Raw genomic sequence first — 22,920 nt, forward strand, 5'->3', positions numbered from 1 at the left:
CAAAAACTTCCCATGGGGAAAAAGCTTGGGTTCAGAGAGTCCTGTGAGCATCCTTGAAATGGACTGACTTGAATTTTAAGGGAGTGGAATATGAACAGAGGCGTTGTTCACAGGAGTTAATGCCCCTCACAGTCATCTCTGCATACTTTCCACGGGGATTTCCCACTCAACACTCACAGCAGCATGCTGGAACTCCTATCACATTTGTTTTTGTTGCCTGAAGCTAAATGAATGAGTTCAGGACTTTCAGGCGTCGCTTTATATGAACACACACGAGTAGAGTGCAGTCGGTGGGTATTATGACGACACCCATCTTTCCATTTAGCTTTGTTCAGTAGACTGATTTCAAGCCTTCAACCATCTTCAAAGCCAATGGCAGGTTTTTAACCAGTGTAGCATGAACAAGGTGGAAACCTTTCTAAATTTCTAATTTAAAAAAATGCTATACCTGATCATAAAAATAATCATTTGTAATTTGCCAACTTCAACCTAGATCTGGAATTATTTATCGGCACCAACATAAGCAGTAACTTTATACCTTTTTACCCAATTATATTTCTAATAATAACATAAAATTTTATTTAACAGTATTAGTTTTATGTTCAGCAACTTTCATTGCCGAATGGTATTTTCCAGTATATGGATGGGCTTATAAATTGATTTGATCGTTAATAATTCAGTTGATTGTGCAGAATTCATTGTTCATCCTGTGAAGAAACATGCAGTGCACGACTTAGCTGCAACCAGCAGGGGCGCTGTTGATTCAGTCACAACGAGTTTGCCATGCATAAAACATGACAGCTATGAAAAGTTGAATACAACACTTATACAACACACACACACAACGAGAGTTCTGAACATCCTTTCCTACCGCATTAACAGCCTTTAAAAAAAAAAAAAATGTGATCATTAATTTTACCTATGCTCAATTGTGGGCCTTTTGTCTTTTTTGAATGCCCATTCTTAGTTACTTGCCCTATACTGTAATGGGCTACGAGTAAGGTTTGAATCAAAAAACAAATGTGGATTCATTTGTGGCTTTTGACAGAATTAAAAAAAAAAAAGACAAAAAAGCATCACTGTTCTAAGACTCACCAGTTGCACTGTATAACACAAATACACAAAGTGCAGTTAATTTAAGAGAGAAAAAAAATAAAGATCTTGTAGTCTTAGCAGGCAAGAGTATTCAGGGGACAGTAGCCATCTTTTACTAGCTCAGGACTTGAGCCTTTTTCTTACCCTGAGAGACTTGTACAAGTCATGAGGAGGGCTGTGGCAAGATGGAGAGTGACGAATTACAGGAAAATTCAAATGCAGTGGCTCAGGGAAAAGGACAATTTAAGGAGTTATGCTACGATAGCAATAGTATAAAGGGTAGTGCATATCACTTAATTTCTGACACAATATTCCTTACACCCCCCCCCTTTTTTTTTAAAGCAAAGAAAATCCTCTCTTTCAAAGATTTATATTTTTTGTTATTTTCTCTTTATTATTGTATATTTTTCTTTTATATATTTTGACCAATTCACAGTGTGGAGACAAAATATTGGTTAGTGAGCCATGAGGCATATTGATATTACATCTATAGAAGTCCAAAATAAATGTGTGAAGGGTATAGATAAGTGCATGAGATTTTAGAATTTAAGGTTGAACAGAAAGGGTCCAGGTTTTTCCCATTAACCAAGAAAATTATGTCAAATTCTGTCTGTTTAACAGAATGTCAAATATGACTTAGCACAACATAGAACTATTACAGCACAGCAACAATGACCACCCGGTTAGTCAACTCAATTGGTCACACTTCTTCAATGGCAATACAAGTGTAAAATAAATAAAAAACGTGCTTGTTCAGAATATCTCTAAATCGATGATAATGACAAACAAAAGGTAATGTGTTGAGACTTGAAATGCCATGAGGGTGTCAATTTACATGACTGAGCCATTGTTTAATGGTAGAAAGCACATTAATACAGCTGATTATTGGGAAGAACTTTCAAAAGGCTATGTAGGACATACAGTTTTAATCTGATAATGAATAAAAACTTTTTTTTTTTAATTTAAATTGGTTCCTCTCATTAAGGTAGATTTTGTGAATTTGCAAGACAAAAAGTGTTGTGCTTGACAATCAATGTTATATGAAACAGAAGCGATGGCATTGGACCCATATTGTTTTGCATTATTAAACTACCCCAAAAATTTACATGGAGAGAGCAATACATGTAAGAACCTTTTTTTTCCTCCCTCTCTTTCTTTTTTTTACTATCCTTCTTTTAAAGGTTCAGCAAGAAATGCCCAAGTCGTTTAAGGCGTCCTTTTGCTGACAATCGCATGCAGATGAAATCATAATCTCGGGACCCTTCAATTATCTAAATGAATTTGCTGTGGCTAATCCAATTTAGCACCAGTAAGCTTGTAGTCTTTACAAAGCTCTCATGTGTACTGCGAGAAAAAGAGTTTCGAGCTTATGCACCTATTTATGACATTTTGTTTCATTGTGATTTGATGGGATCAGTGGACCGTGATGAAGCACAATAATGCTACGAATTTAAAGAAAAGAAATAATTTAATACAAAAGGCACATAGGTTACACTAAAGTTGTGTAAGTATTGGGGCCTTCAGATTCAAAACATCACAGTCACCACTATGTTCTGAAAGCCATTACGTCTCATGGCTGGCTCTGTGGCGTACAGGATGATTTGCAACAAAATTGAACTTTGACCACAGCATGATGCATACTGCACAGAATACTATGGCACAAACAACGTGGTTTCGTAAAGTCTCAATGCCACACGATAGATTGTTAAATGGGTGACATAGAACCAGGATGCAGTAATTTATAATGATCTTTTGAAATTACTTAAAAAAGAAAAATTGTACTCCATGTTTTCCCCCAAATATTTTTTATGTTTTGCAACTATTCTTTTTGATAACTGACACCCCATTTCCTATCCAATCCTCTGAATCGTAAGTGACCCACACAGCCACGAGAAACTACAGCCCGAATTTTAGATTTATTGATTGTCGTCTCATACCCATTGTAAAATGTACTCCCCTTCCCATTTATCAAAAAAGAAGTGATGAACACAGTCCAAGTGGCCGGTAAATACAACTTAAATTCACTCTGTCACTAAATCAAGATTATTATAAGATAAGTTTTTATGAAGTTGATGAATTTGTTAAATAACAGCACGATTGAACTGAACCGAGACAGACGCCAAGTTTTGATTAAATGTCATCCGGGAAGAAATGTACTGCGTTTCAGTAGGAGCATGAGTACAGAGCCAATCCTTACAGCGAGAATAAAGTAGACAAGTTTTATCGTATAAAGTATGAAACAATAGGCTGGTTTATTATTTATCATTCACCATCACTGTTGAGAAACACGTGTCGTTAATAACGTATAATCCTTTAAAAAGCACTTAATTTCCCTGATCTACTTTCCTGAACTCCATGGGCCCTCTCAGAATCCAGCCGTCTCGTTTAGCTAATGCTCGTGCAAAGAGATGGCAAATAATGTGGCTTATGTAGCTTTATCCATGAGACAAGGCCAGAATGCAACATACCAAGAGCACTTCCAGATGCCTTCACAACCACACACCTTAAAAACCTCTTGGAAAGGTGTTTCTCTGTGTGTTTGGACAAGAAAAACAACTGAGTGCAAAAAAGTGACCTGTACAATGTAGCTACAGAATGTGGCTTTATAGCTATTTGAACTTTTTGGGGATAGACAGGGAGGCATGCATGCAGGCTTACAAGGAGGGTGATGTTTTGGAATCAGGCAGACGTAAAGGGCAAAGCAGGAAGTCAATGATGTTTTTGCACTATTTGTGCTACTCCTCCCTGCCCTCACTCATCCAAAATATATACTGTTTATACTGTACTTATATATATATATATATATATATATATATATATATATATATATATATATATATATATATAATTGAACTCAATCATTTGTGCTAGCCAGGCAGCACTACACAGAATATAATCATATGCTTTTCAGTAAGTAATAAGTAAAATAGAGAATAGAATGAATCTTGTATAGGTGTTTACATTTGAACTCAAACCTGCACTGGAAAGAGGTTAGTCAGTCAGTCAGTCACCGTAGCCTTTGATGAGGCATTTCTCAAGTTCTGTAATCTTCCTCCATGGTTGTACAGGCAACAGACAAAGACCACTATTTGACTTTTAACGGCGGCTCCCTTTCCAGCCAGCGAACTCTAACTTTCTGTTTATAGTGATACTCCTTGAGGAAGTCCTGCAAGGCAGGGGGCAGCGGCAGAGAGCCTATCCCATCATAAGTGGTCCAGCGGCAGATGGCTGCCCGTGCAAGGTGCTGCAGGCTGAAGGGAAATGTCCGATGGAGAGGTGCTGTGAGCAGAGGTTCAAAAAACATACAAGCGCTCGGGTCCTTGTAGTGCTCCAGCAGTCCTGTGACCGTGGAAGAGTGGAAAACACAAGGATCGTGCGCATCAAAACTGAAATTGTGGTTCCACTGTTCGATGCGGGCATGCAGTGAGCGGTTATAACGGCGGAAGCTGACAGAGAAAAGGTAGTCCTCTTGGGCCGAATCACGCAGCAGGAAGGTGCCCTCCGGACGTCCATCCAGCAGTGACTCAGCCTCGTAGCGGTCCATTACACCCCAGTAGCACGGCATGGATGTGATCTGCAATAAATCTGGCACAAGGCAATGGATGTAGTCTATTTGGGTGTGAACCTTCCAGGGCCCAGGTTGCTGTCTGCTCAGGTGACCTTCCCCAGAGGCGTGCCTTTGTTTCGGTCTCCTGGCCTGCAGACAGAGCGTTGTCGAGTCCTCCTCGGAATCAGTGTCCAGGGCTGAAGCGGCAGCCCCCAACACCTGTCCACAGGCCCCCGATGTTGAAGCTCCCAAAGAACTACCAGCTCCTGATCCTGAGGCTCGGCCTTCACCAGGGGCATCCCCCATGCCAGGAGCCATCTTTGGTCCCAGTTTGTAGACAGATGAGCCTGGCACGGCAGCCTCAAGGGTGTGAATCTGTGCATTAGGCGGTGGGTCCACACCTTCCTCGATGCTAAGTCTGCGGCGTTCCCGCAGACGTTCCTCCTCATCCTCAGGAGCCGGGTGTGCTGGGTCAAAGGCATCCAACAGGGCAGTGGAGGAATGTGGGCTGACTGGCGCTGTGTGCTGCTTGATCAAATGCCACTTGTGGGCAAGGTCTGAGCCTGGTGGAAAGGGGCATGTCTCCAGCATGAGCTCTGTCAGGTGAATCTTTCGTTTGGAAATAACAGGGTTCTTCGAAGACCGTCTGTTAGCAGTTAGTGGTAAGCAAAGGCCCACAGTATCGCTTAGTCGCTGACGTAACGACCGACCATTCAAACTGCGTCCTCCAGACAACGAGTCGCTCATCTCCTGGATGGAGCAGACTCCGTAGCGTCGATCTCTACGGTTTCCACTTCCTCGTAGGCGTCCAGAACGCCTATCTATCTCTAAAGAACTTTGAGTTTTTGTGGAACACGAGTGTTTTTTCTTGCCCCCCCATGGAGCATGACGGGAATAAGAGTCTCTGCGAGCCGAGGGCACTCCCCCTGATCCGCCACCTGCATCCTCTGTGTCCTTGTCAATAGTGATCTCTACAATCTGAGGGGTGGTTGAGACACAATTGTGATGACGACGCCCTACGGTTACCACTGCCACTGGAAGGAGGCTACTTGATGAAGTAGAGACTTCTGATGCCTGAGCCGCACATGAGCCTCCTCCCTGGCTGTGATCCACCACACAGTGGACGGCATCTGCCTCATTCCTGCCATCATTGGGTCCTGAACTGTTGTTGTGAAAGAGAGTTTGGCATTTGCTTTTCAAGTTACTCCACATATTGCTGAATTTGTTTGCAAAAAGAGTCCCAGGGACCTGCAAAAAAAGAAAGAAAAAAAAGTATTAAAAGGAAGATAAACTATGGTACGTAGAATTATGGGCTGTTGGAACAGTGGAGTTAAGAGTTGCCAGGCAAACATGCAGTGACACAAGGCCACAGCTAAAAATGACCAAGGATCTGCTCACAACTGATCTGCTGGTATGTACTGTACACAGCTAGTCTAGACCTGACCAAAACGTTCCTTGAAAGCAGAAGATTTTCTTTCATCAATCCATTTTCTGAGCCGCTTCTCCTCACTAGGGTCGCGGGCGTAATGGAGCCTATCCCGGCTATCAACGGGCATTAGGCAGGGTACACCCTGAACTGGTTGCCAGCCAATCGCAGAGCACATACAAAGAAACAACCATTCGCACTCACATTCACACCTACGGGCAATTTAGAGTTGTCAATTAACCTACCACGCATGTTTTTGGAATGTGGGAGGAAACCGGAGTGCCCGGAGAAAACCCACCCAGGCATGGGGAGAACATGCAAACTCCACACAGGCGGGGCCGGGGATTGAGCCCCGGTCCTCAGAACTGTGAGGCAGGCGCTCTAACCAGTCGATCACTGTACCGCCAGATTTTCTTCCAAATAATATTTTTTTGTTTTTGTTTTTTTAAACAAACAACTTTGACAGATCCATTTGCAACAAAATTTATTCTCTTGCTTGCTATTTTTGTATTTCCTGTATCCACAATTGCTGCTGAAACGATGCAAATGTCTCCATTATGGGACTAATAAAGGTCATCTCATATTATAAATATCCATCCATTTTCATTACCGCTTATCCTGACTAGGGTCGCGGGCTGTCTTTGGGTGGGAGGCGGGTTACACCCTGAACCGGTCGCCAGTCAATCGCAGGGCACATGGAAACAAACAACTATTCGCACTCACATTCACACCTACGGGCAATTTAGAGTCTTCAATCAACCTACCACGTATGTTGTTTGGGTGAGTGAGGAAACCGTAGTGCTCGGAGAAAACTCATCCAGGCATGGGGAGAACATGCAAACTCCACACACGTACACATACATGTACGTACCTACGTACATGTACACATACATACATACATACGTATACATACACATAAATGTATACATACATAAACATATACACATTACATACATACATATATATATATACTTTTTTTTCGCCACCACAGCCGGTCCGTGAGAAAAATGCCGACTCATAACTCGTCCGCGGTGCAAAGAAGGTTGGGGAACATTCTATTAGATGGCAGCTATCACTTAGTAGCACTTGCACCGGGTCATCTCCATCAAGAATATCATCAAGTATAGGAAGCAGTTTATATGTTCAACAAGTTTAAAGGAAGCTTATGTATCGTGTTTGCTCAGGCCCGGTACACACACAGACTATCGGTTTGTTTTTGTGCTGATTTTGCCCCTTCCTGACCAAGCACGTCAAAACGGCAGACAATTTTGAGTATTCTAAGATTATCCTAAAAGATTTTCCTTAGGTCTGATGTGTGTTAAGAGTGGATTTGTCACGATTTTAGGGTCCGAAACAGGTCAGGGCCGACAAGCTTAATGAGAGTGTTCAATATTTAAGACCAAAAATGTGGGGAACTCCAACTTCGCCCGAGTCATGACGCTGAGAATGGTGAGGTGAAACAAAATGTAGTCAATCAAAGAAGTACCAAAGACTGACGAACACTGAATCGAACGTAAATGAAAACAAACATGTCTCACCCAATGTCATTGTTTGTAGAAAAGTGGGTTCCCCAGACGGCAAGAAGTATTTTCCAAAGCAAGTCATTTTTTAAGAAAATCGCAATTTTACAAGGGTCACTGCTCCAGCAACCCTTGGGAACACTCGGGAAACATCGGCGCATAAACGGAAGTTTTTCATCGTCTTTTAGAGGTCACGTGTGCAGCGGTGGAACCGAATATTGTGTGTGTGGTGTGTTGTGTTGAGATTCTCGGCGCACACCTCATACGACGGCCAAAACTATTAAAAGGCAAATTTTTAACTGTGTGTGGGGTCTGTAGCAGATCAAAAAATCTTTTAAGAGTGGAAAAATCATTACGTGTATGAGGCCTTGGAGACATTGTCAGCCATGGTTTTTTTGTGGCACTGATGAGTCATACAGTACAATCTTTGAGGAAGGAGGCTTTGTTATTCAATTGGCAGGAAAAGCACACAAGCATTTTATAGGTTTGGTAAGACACCAGGTAACGCTTAGCTCAACTTGGAACTGGCTGGAAGGCTATTTCAGTGGGTACGGAAAGTTTTCAGACCACCTTAAATTTTTCACTCTTTGTTATATTGCAGTCATTTGTTCAAATCATTTAAGTTCACACACACATCACCCTATATTGACAGGGGAAAAAACAATTGTTGACATTTTTGCAGAGTTATTAAAAAAGAAAAATCTGAAATATCACACAGCCGTAAGTATTCAGACCCTTTGCTGTGACACTCATTTAACTCGGGTGCTGTCCATTTCTTCTGATCATCCTTAAAATGGTTCTACACCTTCATTGAAGTCCAGCTGTGTGTGATTATACTGATTGGAATTCATTAGGAAAGCCACACTCCTGTCTATATAAGACCTTACATCTAACATTGCAAATGAGAATCATGAGGTCAAAGGAACTGCCTGAAGAGCTCAGAGCCAGAATTGTGGCAAGGCACAGTTAAGGTTCCTAAGAGCACAGTGGCCTCCATAATCCTGAAATGGAAGACGTTTGGGACGATCAGAACCCTTCCTAGAGCTGGCCGTCTGGCCAAACTGAGCAATTGAAAGCCCATTGCAACATGCTGGCAATTTTTTGTCTTGAGTTTGTTGTCACATTTCTGTCGGGCCAATTATATATTACTTGTGCACTCACTGTAGTAGTCTCACCACGCTGCACTATTTGCATATCTGTTGTTGACCAATACTGGCCACTCATCCCAGAGTAGCATCTGCTCCATTTGCACAATCAACATTGTCCCAGACTATCATACTACTCGCTTGAAGTCTCTGTCAATTGACTGTCTGTTGTCATACTAGATCGGCTCCAATTACTGGAGACAAATTCCTTTTTCCGTTTTTTGGACATACTTGGCAAATAAAGATGATTCTGAAGAACCCAAAGATCACTGAGGTTGAGCTCCACAGATACAGTTGGGATATGGGCAAAAGTTCTAGAAAGTCAACCATCACTGCAGCCCTCCACCAGTCTGGGCTTTATGGCAGAGTAGCTTGACGGAAGCCTCTTCTCAGTGCAAGACACATGAAAGCCTGCATGGAGTTTGCTTAAAAACACCTGAAGGACTCCAAGATGGTGAGAAATAAGATTCTCTGGTCTGATGAGACCATGATAGAACTTTTTGGCCTTAATTCTAAGTGGCACGTGTGGAGAAAACCAGGCACTGAGCATCACCTGTCCAATACAGACCAAACAGTGAAGCATGGTGGTGGCAGCATCATACTGTGAGTGTGTGTTTTTCAGCTGCAGGGACAGCACGACTGGTTGCAATCGAAGAAAATATGAATGCGGCCAAGTACAGGGATATCCTGGACGAAAACCTTCTCCAGAGTGCTCAGACTGGGCCGAAGGTTCACCTTCAAAAAAAGACAATGACCCTCAGCACACAGCTAAAATAACGAAGGAGTGGCTTCAGAACAAGATTGAAATTTTTTGAATGGCCCAGCCAGAACCCTGACTAAAACCCAATTGCACATCTCTGTAGACCTGAAAATGGCTGTCCACCAACATTTACCATCCAACCTGTTACATCATTCCCAAAAAGACTCATGGCTGTATTAGCTCAAAAGGGTGCTTCTACTAAACACTGAGCAAAGGGTCTGAATACTTATGGCTGTGTGATATTTCAGTTTTTCCTTTTTAATAAATCTGCAAAAATTTCACCAATTCTTCTTCTTTTAAGTGCGCCTTGTGGTCGTGAAAATACGGTACATTTTTGTCCATGTTATAATTAAAATGCTAGGCAGACTTCACAAGACTGTAACATCTGTGATGGATTGGTTCTTTTGAATTTGTCATAAGAAATGAGCTAAAATTGTTATATTACAGATCAATTGAACCATTTGACTTTAACTGAACTGCATGCTTAACCAGTGTCTTGCTTTTGTGATATAGATTGTTGTAGATGTGTGACTTGGAGAGAGAAAAATCACTTCTTGCTAAAGTGCACTGCAGGCAATGTCAATTTGCTGCTGTTCAGTTTGCACTTTGCACATCAACTCTGACAAAGCATTTAAGACAAACCAAACTAATTTTTGCTTTTGGAGTAAGGGCGTCTGTTCTGTGCACCATCTTTCAAATAACCATAATGCTCCTGTGTGTGGGATACAACAAACGAAAAATCGAAGTCGATGAGGGCTCCTTTGGCATGCATAGCTGCATGAACCTTTTCCCGCCATTTTAGTCAGTGTTTACCAGTCTTTATTTGAGCCAAGGCACATATTTGACAGAATCCATCTCACAGCATGCCACCAGATGCAAATGTCACAAAAGGTGGCTACACAGATAATGGCCATCTAGAGAAGGGTCATTTAATTGTTCTGCCTGTCACTATACAGTACATCGCTGGCATAATGTATACATACGTAGTACTTTTCTACTTGTTGCAACAATCAATCGATTTACCTGACAAAATCCCTTATTTGCGCAGAGGGTACTTGCTGATCTGCCACTCTTTCCTAGCAGTTGTCAGAATGTAATTCATTTACATTTCAGAAATAAGCATAAAACCCTGAAAACATTACAACCAGAAGAAAAATGTGTTTCGTGTTCGTCCTTGTGCATTATGAATTGGACTGAAAATTGACAGAAAAAAACAGTTGACGATGAGTGATGTTGCTATCTCAGATGTTGCCAAACAGATTTGCAAAATTTTGCACGTACGCATACATGTATACAACCTCCCGCTATATCGAGGAATACGCAACCAAGGGATCTTATCTTACTGGATATTGGTGTAGAGGAGTGTTTTGTGTTGGAGAGGAGGAAGTGTTTCTGCTCCCTGATAGCTTGGCTGCTGTGTGGTTTCCACTGCTTCGAGATGGCTTTCAAGAACAAGTAGAAATGTCATGTCATGACATTTCTCGACATTGTTGAAAATGAGGGCTAGCCCGCAGTGATCTCAAGATATAAATAAAGGCATTGAATTGAATTAATTTATGTGAATGGTACACACTATAATAGCAGCAAGTTGTTCTTAACAAGTGGTCGGGAATCGTCACCAATTTGGCCAGAAGACTGACTTTGGTGGCCAAAATGGCCTTTAAAATAAAAGTCCTACACCAGGGATTAATTTGCAATTTAAATGATGGAGGAGGGCCACAATTTTTAGTCAGCGCTACCAGGGGGCCACAAAGGAAAGGACTGCACACTTCCAAACCACATGGATGACTAAACTGGCATTTTAATTATGGTCAAAATATGTGCGTCTTTGTATTGAACCAATGTATATCAGTTTCTTAATATATTTCATGCTCAAATGTATAAAAAAGGGTCCATTCTTCAACAACAAAGGGTTTGAAGCAATCAAAAAATAACCACATACTGATTTATTTTTTATTTTTTACTTTGCAGGATAGAGCAGCTCACTCTGCTTTGTTGAAGGAGCCCTGGTGGGTCTCCCCTGTCCTGCCACTTGTCCAAGTCACCATACGCTTTTGCAAAACTATTAACGGAGTTAAATTGGTGCATGATTTGAAGGACACAAATTTTAGTAACTCCTCCTTTAAACGAACTGTCGACAGTTCTTGTAAAGAAAACAAATTGCGGTTTGTGTACTTTTAAAGTTAGAGCTTGGCGGCTTCTGTATACTTCTTATGCATAACTTTGGTTCCCAGCATGTATTGTGCCATTCAACAACAAAAAAATATTCTCCGTAATAACAACGTTAATCAGTCGTTCAAGTGTGTTTATTTCCGTAGTTCGTTGAATGTGTCTCTTAATTAACTGTCTACTTACATTTATGCGGCATGAAAGTAGGGCTGAATGATTTCTCGTTTTTAGATTTAAATCGTGATTTCTGACCATGTGATCGCCAAAGCTGTTTTTTTTGTCTCCCTTTTCCGTGGGAAATGCTATGCGGTGAGCTAAAATAACTTGTTTCAAGTCCACGCTAGCTACGAGTAGCGCTTGCTGGCGCAGTTAAGCACTTAAAAGTCTTAAATTTTCTCCAAAATGGACAGGGGCGCCTTATAATATATGTGTGCACCGAGTTCCAAAACCTATAAATATTGTTGTGTGATGAGCGCTCCGCTTGACTGACTGGGAGCATTTTCTGCTGACACGTTGCTTATACAGAAGAAAAGCGGACATGGCTGAGGACAGCATGCGGATGTAAAGGGCTTTGATGGATTTGTGGATGAGGGTTGATCAAAAAATAACGTGAGTACAAATATAATGTGAGTTAAGTACTTCAATAAAGTACAACCAGACTCAGTTTTGCTCCCACTGCCTTTTTAAAAACATTGTTTTAGCGTGCATGCATGCTACCGTATGTTTTAAGCGAGCGTATGTTTTACCATGCCTGCCCCCAATAATACGGTGTGTCTTATGCATGTGTTAAATGCAGAAAGAGACCCCGTAACTGAGACTGCGCCTTTTAATACGGTTCGCCTTATGGTCGCGAAAATACGGTATTTGGAGTTCAGAATTTTATCCTTGGAACATGAAGCAAGTAGCTGTGACAAAATAATTTGTGTGCAAATATTAGAAGATTATCTGCTGCTACTGCTACTACCGATAAAAACGTTTCAAAAAATTATTACATTTAAGGAGGCTAACTTCTACCTCAAACTAAATTTGACACGAGTGTTGAAATTAATTATTTTTCACATCATTTCTAAACAATTATTTCTATACAACCTCAGATACCAAGATTTGGATGTGTCACCACTTTGCCAAGATTGTGAAGCTGTCACTCTAAGATGAAAGGGAATTGCTTCGGATGTGCAGGAAGAACCAAAGAACCGCCAAGGCTCAAGCCTGCCATTAACCGAAGACTGGCTGAAAGCACTCATGTTACTTGAAACAGTGCAGCAAGTTTTACAATTGCCAATTGGACTGAAACTGGCAGCTGACAAAAGTTTTATGGTCAGACAAAAAAAGGTATGTTTGGAGGAATCAATGTGAAGCTTTCTCTAGGGTTGGCTAGTGGTGCAGGTGCACTGCACAGAGTGGATGGACTAATGGAAGAGGACTACAGTGCCATGAAAAAGTATTTGGCCCCTTCTCAAATTCTTTTAATATAGTTCCCACAATTTAATGTTAAAGATCATAAGTTTTTTTTTGATATCAGACAAAGATAACCTAAGCAAACATAAAATGCAGTTTTTAAATGATTTTTTAAAAAATTATTGAAGGAAAACTATTCAAAGCTAACTGGCCCCGTGTGAAAAAGTAATTGCGCCCTAAACCTGGTGGGCCTAAACCTCAGCAGCAACAACTGAATTTAAGCATTTTTTATAACTGGCAAAGAGTCTGTCACATCTCTGTGGAGAAATTTTTTTCTACCTCTTCCTCGCAGAATTATTGTAACTTGGCCACCCTGGAGGGTTTTCAAACATGAACATCCTTTTTAATGTCATGCAGAGTTTTTATACATTTATTTGCGGCAGGCCGCCACAAGTGAATTTTGGTCGCTACTAACAGATTTTGCCAATATCGGTTCATCCTCACTGTGAATGTAGCGTGTCATTACACGGCGATCAATAGGTGGTGTTATGGATTGCCTCCGCCAAGACACGCAGTTTGGTCTCCCAGAGAAGAAAAGGTTCAAGAGAAAGCTAGAAGTTAAGCATGAAACATTTACATTTACATTTAGTTAAACATTTTGAAGCAAGTGGCCAAGCCTGCTTCAAAATATGTTAATGGACACGATCCTGTGGACTTAAATTTAAAAAGGCTTTGCAATATTTTTCGGAACCTATGTAAAATTCAATGCTTCAGTGAAGAGTGCCAACTCTGGAAGAAAATGTAACACTTCAAGTCCAGACTTTGACAAGGTCACTCCAAAACCTTTTTTTTTTCAGCCATTCAGAAGTGGACTAGCTGATATGTTTTGGACCGCTGTCCTGCTGCAAAACTCAAGTGTGCTGCAGTTTCAGGTTATGTTGGCCAAACATTTTCTTTCAGGATTTTCTAGTTAAGAGCAGAACTCATGGTTCCATCAATCACACCAAGTCATCGTCATATTTTACTGTATTATGATGTTCTTTTTCTAAAAATGCTGTGTTACATTTACGCCAGATGTAACGAGACACACATCTTTCACAGCAAAAGTTATTTTGTCCCATCAAAAGTTATTTTGTCCCATAAGTCCATAGAATATTCTTCCAAAAGTCTTAGGAATCATTCAGATGTTTTTTTTTTTGCAAAAGTAAGATGTTCTTTTTGGTCAGCAATGGTTTTCGCCTTGGAACTCTGACATGATTGTCATTTTTGCCCAGTCTATTCCTTATTGTTGAGTCATGAACATTGGCCACTGAGGTAATGGAGGCCTGCAATTCTTTAGATGTTGTCCTGGGATCCTTTGTGATCTCCTGGAGGAGTCATCGCTGTGCTCTTGGGGTAATTCTTGTAGGCCGGCCACTCCTGGGAAGGGTCACCATTGTTCCATGATTTCTCCATTTCTGCATAATGGCTCTCACGTGGTTCGCTAAAGTCCTAAAGCTTTAGAAATTGTTCTGTAAACCTTTCCAAACCGTTACTATTTTATCATCTGTTCTTGGATTTCTTTGGATCTTGGTATTTTGTTGCATCTTTTTGAGATCTTTTGGCCGACTTCATTATTTGAGACAGGTTCTACTTGATTATTTCTTGATTGAACAGATAATCAGGCTTGTGTGTAGTCAGTGAAAAATTTTCAAAAAGTTTAACTTTCATAGATTATAGATCCAGGGCCCACAATTTAAACAATTTCAAGGATATATTTGTTTATTTTTACATAATTTGGGCTCGCAGCTTTGAATGAATTTGAATACTGTGAAGAAATCTCCGTTTGCCAGTTTTTGAAGAAAAACAAAATTAGGGTCACATTAAAATCTATCAAAATATGGTCCTTTCAAAACTATATGAATTAATCAATACCTGGTTAGGAATCTCTTTGCTTTAATCACTGCCTCGATGTGCCGTGGCATTGAGGCAATCAGCCTGTGGCATTCATTGCCTGGGAGTTATGGAAGCCCAGATTTCCTTGATGCTTGCTGTCAGTTCTTATTTGTTTTTGGGTCTGGTGCCCCTAATTTTCCTCTTGATAATACCCCATAGATTCTAAATGGGGTTTAGATCCGGCGAGTTGGCTGGCCAGTTAAGCACTGTGATGGTGTGGGCATCAAACCAGGTTTTGGTACTTCTGGCGGTATCGGCAGGGGCCAGGTCCTGCTGGAAGATGAAATCTGCATCTTCATATAGATCCTAAACAGAAGGAATCATTAAGTCCTCTAAAACATTCTGTTAGACTGATGCGGTGACGTTGGATTTAAGAAAGCAGTTTACCAACACCAGCACTGGACATTGCACCCTAAATCATGACTGACTGTGGATATTTCACATTGGACCTCAAGCAGGTAGGGTTCTTTTCTTCACCCATCTTCCTCCAAACCCTTGGACCTTGATTGCCGAACGAAAGGCACACTTTACTTTCATCGGAAAAAAGGACCTTGGACCACTGGACAACAGTCCAGTCCTTCTCCTTGGCCCAGGTGAGACGCTTCCTACGTTGGCTCAGAAGAGGCTTGACCCGAGGAACCAGACAGTTGTAGCCCATCTCCCGGATGCGTCTGAATGTGGTGTTTTTTTAAGCTGTGACTCCTGCCTCATTCCACTCTTTCTGGATCTCTGCTAGATTCTTGAATCTTCTTTGTTTGATAATCCGTTGAAGCCCACGGTCATGTCTTTTGCTGGTACATCTTCTCCTACCACATTTTGTCCTTCCACTAGACTTTCCATTGATATGCTTGGAAACAGCCTCCTTAGCAATGAACTTTTGTGGCTTACCCATCCTATGGAGTGTATCAATAGTCTTCTGGCCAGTTGTCATTCTGCAGTCTTCCCCATATTGAACCAAACTGAGACAATTGAACCAAACTAAAGCAATTTTATGACAGCTGGGGAAACCTGTGCAGATGCTTTGAGTTTAGTAGATGATTAGTGTGGGACACTCCATTTAAAACATTTATGGCCTGCAAAATTTGGGCTGATTACTTCACAGTATTCAAATTTTTGGAATTCCTGATTTTGTGGCCCCCTCCTGGAAGCCGTCACTTTATCATGGTGGAGGGGTTTGTGTGTCCCAATGATCCTAGGTGCGAAGTTTCACGCTCCTGGTAGGGTCACCCATAGCAAACAGGTCCTAGGTGAGGGACCAGACAAAGCACGGCTCAAAAGACCCCTATGATGAAAAATATTAATGGATTGAGGTCTGGAGCCTCCACACACGGCTTGGGCTCTGGTAACAGTCCTCTTGAGAGGGGTTGGACTCGCTTCCACTCTAAAGTTTCCCACGGTGAGAGGTGCCGAGCAGGTGTGGGTATACTTATTGCTCACCGGCTCGGCGCCTGTTCGTCGGGGTTCACCCCAGGGTGGGGGACGGGTCCTGACTGTTGTTTGTCCCAATGCACCAAACAGCAGTTCAGAGTACCCACCCTTTTTGGAGTCCTTAGAGGGGGTGCTGGAGAGCGCTGTGGACTCCATCATACTGCTGGGGGACTTCAATGCTCACGTGGGCAATGACAGTGACAGCAATGACATCTTTGCATTCCTCGCAGCTCTGGCTGTCTAAATGATGCAAAATATATATTCTTATACAGTGGAACCTTGATAGAATGGACAAAACAGGAGTTTTGTCCGTTACATTGCAGCACTTTTTTTTTTTTTGACACCATATGCACCCATATTACTCTACAGTACAAAATTGTTTTGTATGGGTTTTTTTCATGGCCTAAAACACCTAGTACAGTACAAAGTTATTGAATTTTTAAAAAAAGCTTTAAAATGTCAGAAATTTTCACATTTTATCCATCCATGTCCAAACAGGGCCCTCTTCTGGTCACTTTTAATATTACAGTTGATTCCCTTCATATTACAGAACACCAACATCACAGCTAACCCTGCGATGTGACCATTGCACACATGTACATCGCGATGACAATGCTCAAACAAAATATCATGCTACACAATTCTCATGTTCAACATTTACTTCTATTACTAATTGTTTTTCAACAGTAATAAATTTAGCCTTCCTAATAACTATCGTTCGCAGGTTATTTGGAGCCATACTGAGAGCTAATTTTGAGCCCCCCCCCCCCCCCCCCCCAAAAAAAAGATACCTGCAAAACACAACACACTGAGGAAATGGTGTTTACACTTGCTGAGAAAAAGCCCAACATAGCATTCCATGCCCAGGCCAAGACTATTCGTGGACCAAAATTTTACTCAACCAAGACAATATTTCCTCAAAAATTAAGTTTGGAAAGTGATTTCCCACTGTATATCCTCTAAGCATGATCAGATCATATTCATGATCATATTTGTATGGCAAGAACATAACCACAGGACAGTTATTGCAGTATATCACGTAATAAAATAAAAACAATTCTACATACCATTCAATTGCATAACATAATCATTACTCAATAAGCATATTCTTTATTAAATTTTAGCTTCAATAATTATTTTAATGTACCGTAATTTCTCGTGTATAATGTACATTACCCCCCCCCCCCAAAAAAAATAATCAATAGTGTGCATTATACATGGGTATAGGGGTAAATGGGGGGGAATTCACATTTTATAAATGTATGACGCCGTCTAGGGATTATGAAAAAGCTGTACACTTTCATTGCAATGCCACCGCCACCTAGTGGTTATATAAAAAAGCGTAGCCTACACTTTCATTCCAATATGACAGGCGTACGTATGACTGCATATATGTACAGTTGTACTCATAAGTTTACATACTCTGGCAGAATTTGTGATTTTTTTTTTAATGAATATGACTTATGACTGAACAACCACCATCATTAATTTATTTTGTTATGTTTTGTTTTATGATAATGCTTTTCTGAAATGCTTGACCGTTTAATTTGAATCACATTAAAATAAAATTAAATGTGTTTCGCCTGGTCCTTTGTGTTTTCTTTAAAGAATTGAACCCATCTTACAAATTCTACCTCGGTAATCAAACATATAAGCACAACTGTGTGTTTTCTAATTTACTAAATAAAAGCAGGGCTGTGAATTACAAAATAAGAGCAACTAAATTTAAAAAGGATTACGTGTTCAAATAAAGTGCTTAACTTCAGAATAATTCTTAGAAAAAAAACTAACAAAATACAGATTATACTACATGTTTTGATCATATGGGTCGACGCAAAATCATACATTGTAAAACTACATTATACATAGGTACAGGGGTTTTCCAGAATTTTGAGCTCAACTTTGGGGGTGCATACTACACACGAGAAATTACGGTATTTATTGCGTCAACCTTGTAATGTCGGACGGAGTTGCAGCCTGAATCAAAATATATGAGATTGCAACATGCCATCGTCAAAAATATCTGTCTATGGATTAATTTACAGATTCTGTTTTCAACCGGCGGCACAGTAGCAACTGGATAGCACGTCTGCCTCACAGTTATCAGGACCGGGATTCAAATCCCGGCCCCGCCTGTGTGGAGTTTGCATATTCTTCCCATGCCTCCGGTTTTCTCTTACATCCCCCCAAAAAACATGCATGGTAGGTTGAGTGAAGACGTTAAATTGCCCATAGGTATGAATGTGAGTGCAAATGGTTGTTTATATGTGCCCTGCTGTTGGCTGGCGACCAGTTCAGGGTGTACCCCACCTCTCGCCTGAAGATAGCTGGGATAGGCTCCAGCACACCCGCGACCCAAGTGAGGATAAGCGGTGCAGAACATGGATGGATGGATGTTTTCAACCATAGTAAATACAGAAAGTCAATTAAATCAGATTAATTAGAAATGAAAAATCAGTATTAAAAATTCATCACTAAATTTTGCAAACAAAGCCACAACATTGCTTACCTTGTAAGCCCCAAGTGAAATTACCAAATTTTGGTGACACAGTTCTATTTGAATCATCAGTCTAACTACACCGACTGACACATGCACACACAAACAGGATTATTATATAAAGTAGATAACTCACTCTGACCTGAAAGCAGGAATAATTTTGACCTGCATGGAAAAGGAAACTGAAGTTACATTATTGATAATCAGATTCAACCAGCCAACTAAGATGCACTAAAATAAAAGATGACAGGTTAGGTAAATATGTTTAGAGGGCGACATAATTAATCATGTTTTGCCAGTCACATGAATCGTTTACTAGCTGTGTAGTCAAAAACTCTCAACGTCCCTTTAAGAGCATTACACAGTGTTGCCAAATTAGTGACTCTTTTAAAAAAAAAAAATTAAAAAAATACAAATAAAAGCAACAAATTACGAATATAGAAACTTTTTACTGGTGTTATTTGAGATTTTTGTAAACTCTGTGAGACTATCTCACGGATGTGGTCATCGCAAGAAATGTTCACCCCCTGTGTCCAGACTGCAAGTGAATGGTGCTGGCTGGTTCGACTGCCGCATCATCGTAAGTGTAACTATGGAGAAAACTACAACCAGAATCTGTGTCTACTCAGTCCTACAACGTAGGGAAAACGGCAAATTATCCCCCAAGTCCTGGTATCCGTGACTACGGTCCTTCAGTAGCAGAAAAAGTTGGTCTGGACCATCAAGCAAAAAATAATTTAAAAGCTTGAATATTGGCAACTTCAATTCATGAGTAAGATATTTAAAATATTTGTATAATGTAATATTTGTACGTTTCAATATTTAGTCAAATATTTGTATTTGACTAAACTACCATTTTCTAGGGTTTGCAAATTCCCTTTGGGTGTTCCAATTTACAATTTCTCATGTCAAAAAGTACATTTCAATGTGTCTCTATTTGGTTTAGAAAAAAAATAATGTAATACTGTGTTAACTGATAATTTGTCATGATTGAAATGTGAAATTTTCACATTTCATCTCACAGTCTTTTTTCATCATAGTGTAACAGACTACATTGTCAGGACTTCATGACTGGATTTTCTTTTTAACTGAAATTTGAATTTACCTTGCATGTGGTCAAATAGATATCTGATTTGTGACCATGTGGCATGAATAAGAATAGTCAGACCAGAATACATTTGACTTTTTGTCTTACTCTACCCATGTTGCTAAGGAAATGCTTAATGCGGGATTGAAGCTGGCCAAAGGACTGAGTAAAAATGTGTCAGAGCAAATAGAATCACTGTGGGGCCATCGTTGTCAGAATACACAAACTGCTTATATCTTTATGGCCTCCACAGCTTTTTAGCATTAAAGTTGTGTAACAGTAGGAACAAAATATTAAGTAGGTAGTTCAACTACTACAATTTTCTGTCTTAATAATAATTAAAAAAAAAAAAAAGTTTTTAGGTTAACAAAAATAAAACAAAGGATAAACTCACATTCGCAAATTACATCATAAGGGGCACACCCAAAGTATGTGTTACTTAGACCAAATTATAAAAGTTCTGAAAAAGCCCGGAAAATCCCTCAAACTACTGTATATCGGGTACTTAAAGGTTTTCCATCCAAGTCGTTATGTGCTACTACTCAGCAAGTTAAAAATACAGCCTATGAACAAGTCAATAAAAGTGTCTTAAGACACATTACGTATGGGAAATTGATGATCCAAATTGTCAAATCCATTCCAGTCAGCAATTTAATGAATAAGACTAAGTTGAAAATGATGCTTGACAACTTAAATACAAGATTTATAGGCTTATAATCTTACCTATGTGCATTTTGAGCAGTTTGATCTGATTGAACATTGTCACTTTTAGTCACTTAAAGTTGACAGCACAAACTAACAACCGAACCAAAACCAAATAGTGTATCAAGTAAGTGTCAATTTCATGCAATGTTACATTTTCATGCATTATTACATTTTCGTGTTCATGCTAGAAACATACATCTTGCAACTTTGTGGAATAGAACTAGGCAAATTTGGCTTTCTGGCAGGCCAACACACCCATTCTCCTGGGGGAAAACTGATCTCTGACATGGCTCTTGGCAAGGCATGATGAACGGAGAAGCAGAGTGGAGAAGATATGCCTCACATGCTAAGATATTTGAACGTTTGTTCTTGTGATCGCTTGAATCCCAGCAATTTAATTAGAGGGTGGGGGGATAATCGCTTTACAAGCTAAAGCTCAAAATGTATTTCGAGGCAAAAAAAAGAGAAATTGTGTACAATATCCACTGCTCAACAGAATTATGACTTAATATTGCTTGCGATTGGACAGAATCGTTTTCGTGTACAGACTAATTAAAACAGAAAACCAGTAGCTATGACTCGATATAAGTTTAAACAGTTGATTTAGAATTTCAGTCAAATATGATTTGTAAAACCAAAGCTCGGTAAAAGAAGTAATTATGAAAACTGGCTACTTTGAGCAGCTTTCGCGTGTGTTTTAAAATTGTAAATTATATTTATTAGCTTTTAGATTACTTGTCGGAGCAAGTAAGGTTCCAAACCAAACGAGTTGCCTCATTAGTGACAATAACATGTCCGATGTGATTTTAACTTTGTTTCGGCATCTAATTACAGTTGCGGCATCTTTAATTTCTGGAGGACGTCTTCTTCTTTTCTCTAATCCTCGCCAAGATTACATTCTTGCTAACATTCGCCGACAAACGCAGCTACAAAAACGCCATTATTGCTCTAGACTTGCCAAGCAGATACGAAGACGCCGGTCAGACCAAGAATATGTTCGGACGTAGCGAACAAAATGTTTGCAATTAGGCGAAACAATTACCCCAGAACGCTAACTATTAGCATTCCACAGACAGGGACGCTAGTTCCGAGCTAGCGTTGAACATAGCCACGCAGCTAGTGGGTTAGCATGGTTAGCGTTCAAAACAAAATCCAGAGCAAATTGGCCACAAATGAGGCAAATTGAAACATGTAGCTGTCAACATACGGACAGATGGAATATGCTTCATATGGTAATGGTGTGTTTCGTCGAAATATGGCTTACCCTTGTGCCTTTTTGGAGAGCCCTATTCAACAGCCTTCTTTGTCTGCAAAAAAATGGCTATTGAACGAGAGCAGGCATATATCCTTTTGGCTCACCACAGCGTCGGACAAAGGCGCATAAGGTCCGACGATCCTTCATGGTGTCATCCCTAGATCTCAAAACATTTGGCAACTACTGTTCAAATCATTTGAAAGGCGTAATCAAATTACAGCCACCGACTGTCTTCTTCGCCAACGAGCTAGTAGCTGCAGCCTCCAGCAGCCAATATGACGGCGTTCTCGGAGCCCCGAGAGCCGGGGAGAGCTCGTTCGCTTCAGCTGCACGACTGGCGGCGTGGTGGTCCAATGGAGAACAGGGGAGGCAACTCCACTTCCGACTGGGGACGCGGATAGGGAAAGCCCCGGAGCTGTCTCCTAGTGATGGGCGTCCCATGCCACCAATGAGCACAGAGACCAGGATGGAGCAAGTCGCTGGCAGCTTCTTGGAAACGTGGACCGTTGCAATGATGCTCACACACACACACACACACGCACACACAAGAGCACTCACAATGACGTCACCCAGGTAAGAACATTTACAGTACAGGATTGGACATTCAACGCCTCATGCAAATACGGGCACATTAGTCACAATATCTGAATCATATTTAAGAACTAAAATGCCATGGAATTAATTGATTAGTTGTAATGTTGCATGTGAGACTTGTTGGAATGGTTTGAATTGGTTGCAATGGTGCAAGGAGGACATAAATGTCTAAAGTTGTCTCTTTACTTGGGAATTTTACTCAGATTTTTGGGGGTATGTGATAAATAGTTCTTAACATGTCCTTATTCATTCATTCATTCATTCATTCATTCATTCATTCATTTTCTTCCGCTTATCCGAGGTCGGGTCGCGGGGGCAGTAGCTTTAGCAGGGAAGCCCAGACTTCCCTCTCCCCAGGC

General features: G+C 40.5%; 1 protein-coding gene across 1 annotated transcript in view; it reads right to left on the minus strand.

The window, feature by feature from the left end:
- The window catches only part of socs5b (suppressor of cytokine signaling 5b), a 23,372-nt gene extending 1,012 nt beyond the window's left edge, over positions 1–22,360 (minus strand). Inside the window, exons 1-2 of the mRNA XM_061690530.1 lie at positions 21,977–22,360; positions 1–5,890 (exon numbers count right to left, since the gene is read on the minus strand). The exon at positions 1–5,890 is cut by the window's left edge and continues 1,012 nt beyond it. Coding sequence (XP_061546514.1) covers positions 4,181–5,854 — 1,674 coding nt within the window. The 5' untranslated portion in view covers positions 5,855–5,890; positions 21,977–22,360 and the 3' untranslated portion in view covers positions 1–4,180. The remainder of the gene's footprint in view (positions 5,891–21,976) is intronic.
- Positions 22,361–22,920: the final 560 nt, after the last annotated feature.

This window comes from Phycodurus eques, chromosome 11 (assembly GCF_024500275.1).
Source record: "Phycodurus eques isolate BA_2022a chromosome 11, UOR_Pequ_1.1, whole genome shotgun sequence".
Taxonomy (NCBI): Eukaryota; Metazoa; Chordata; class Actinopteri; order Syngnathiformes; family Syngnathidae; genus Phycodurus; species Phycodurus eques.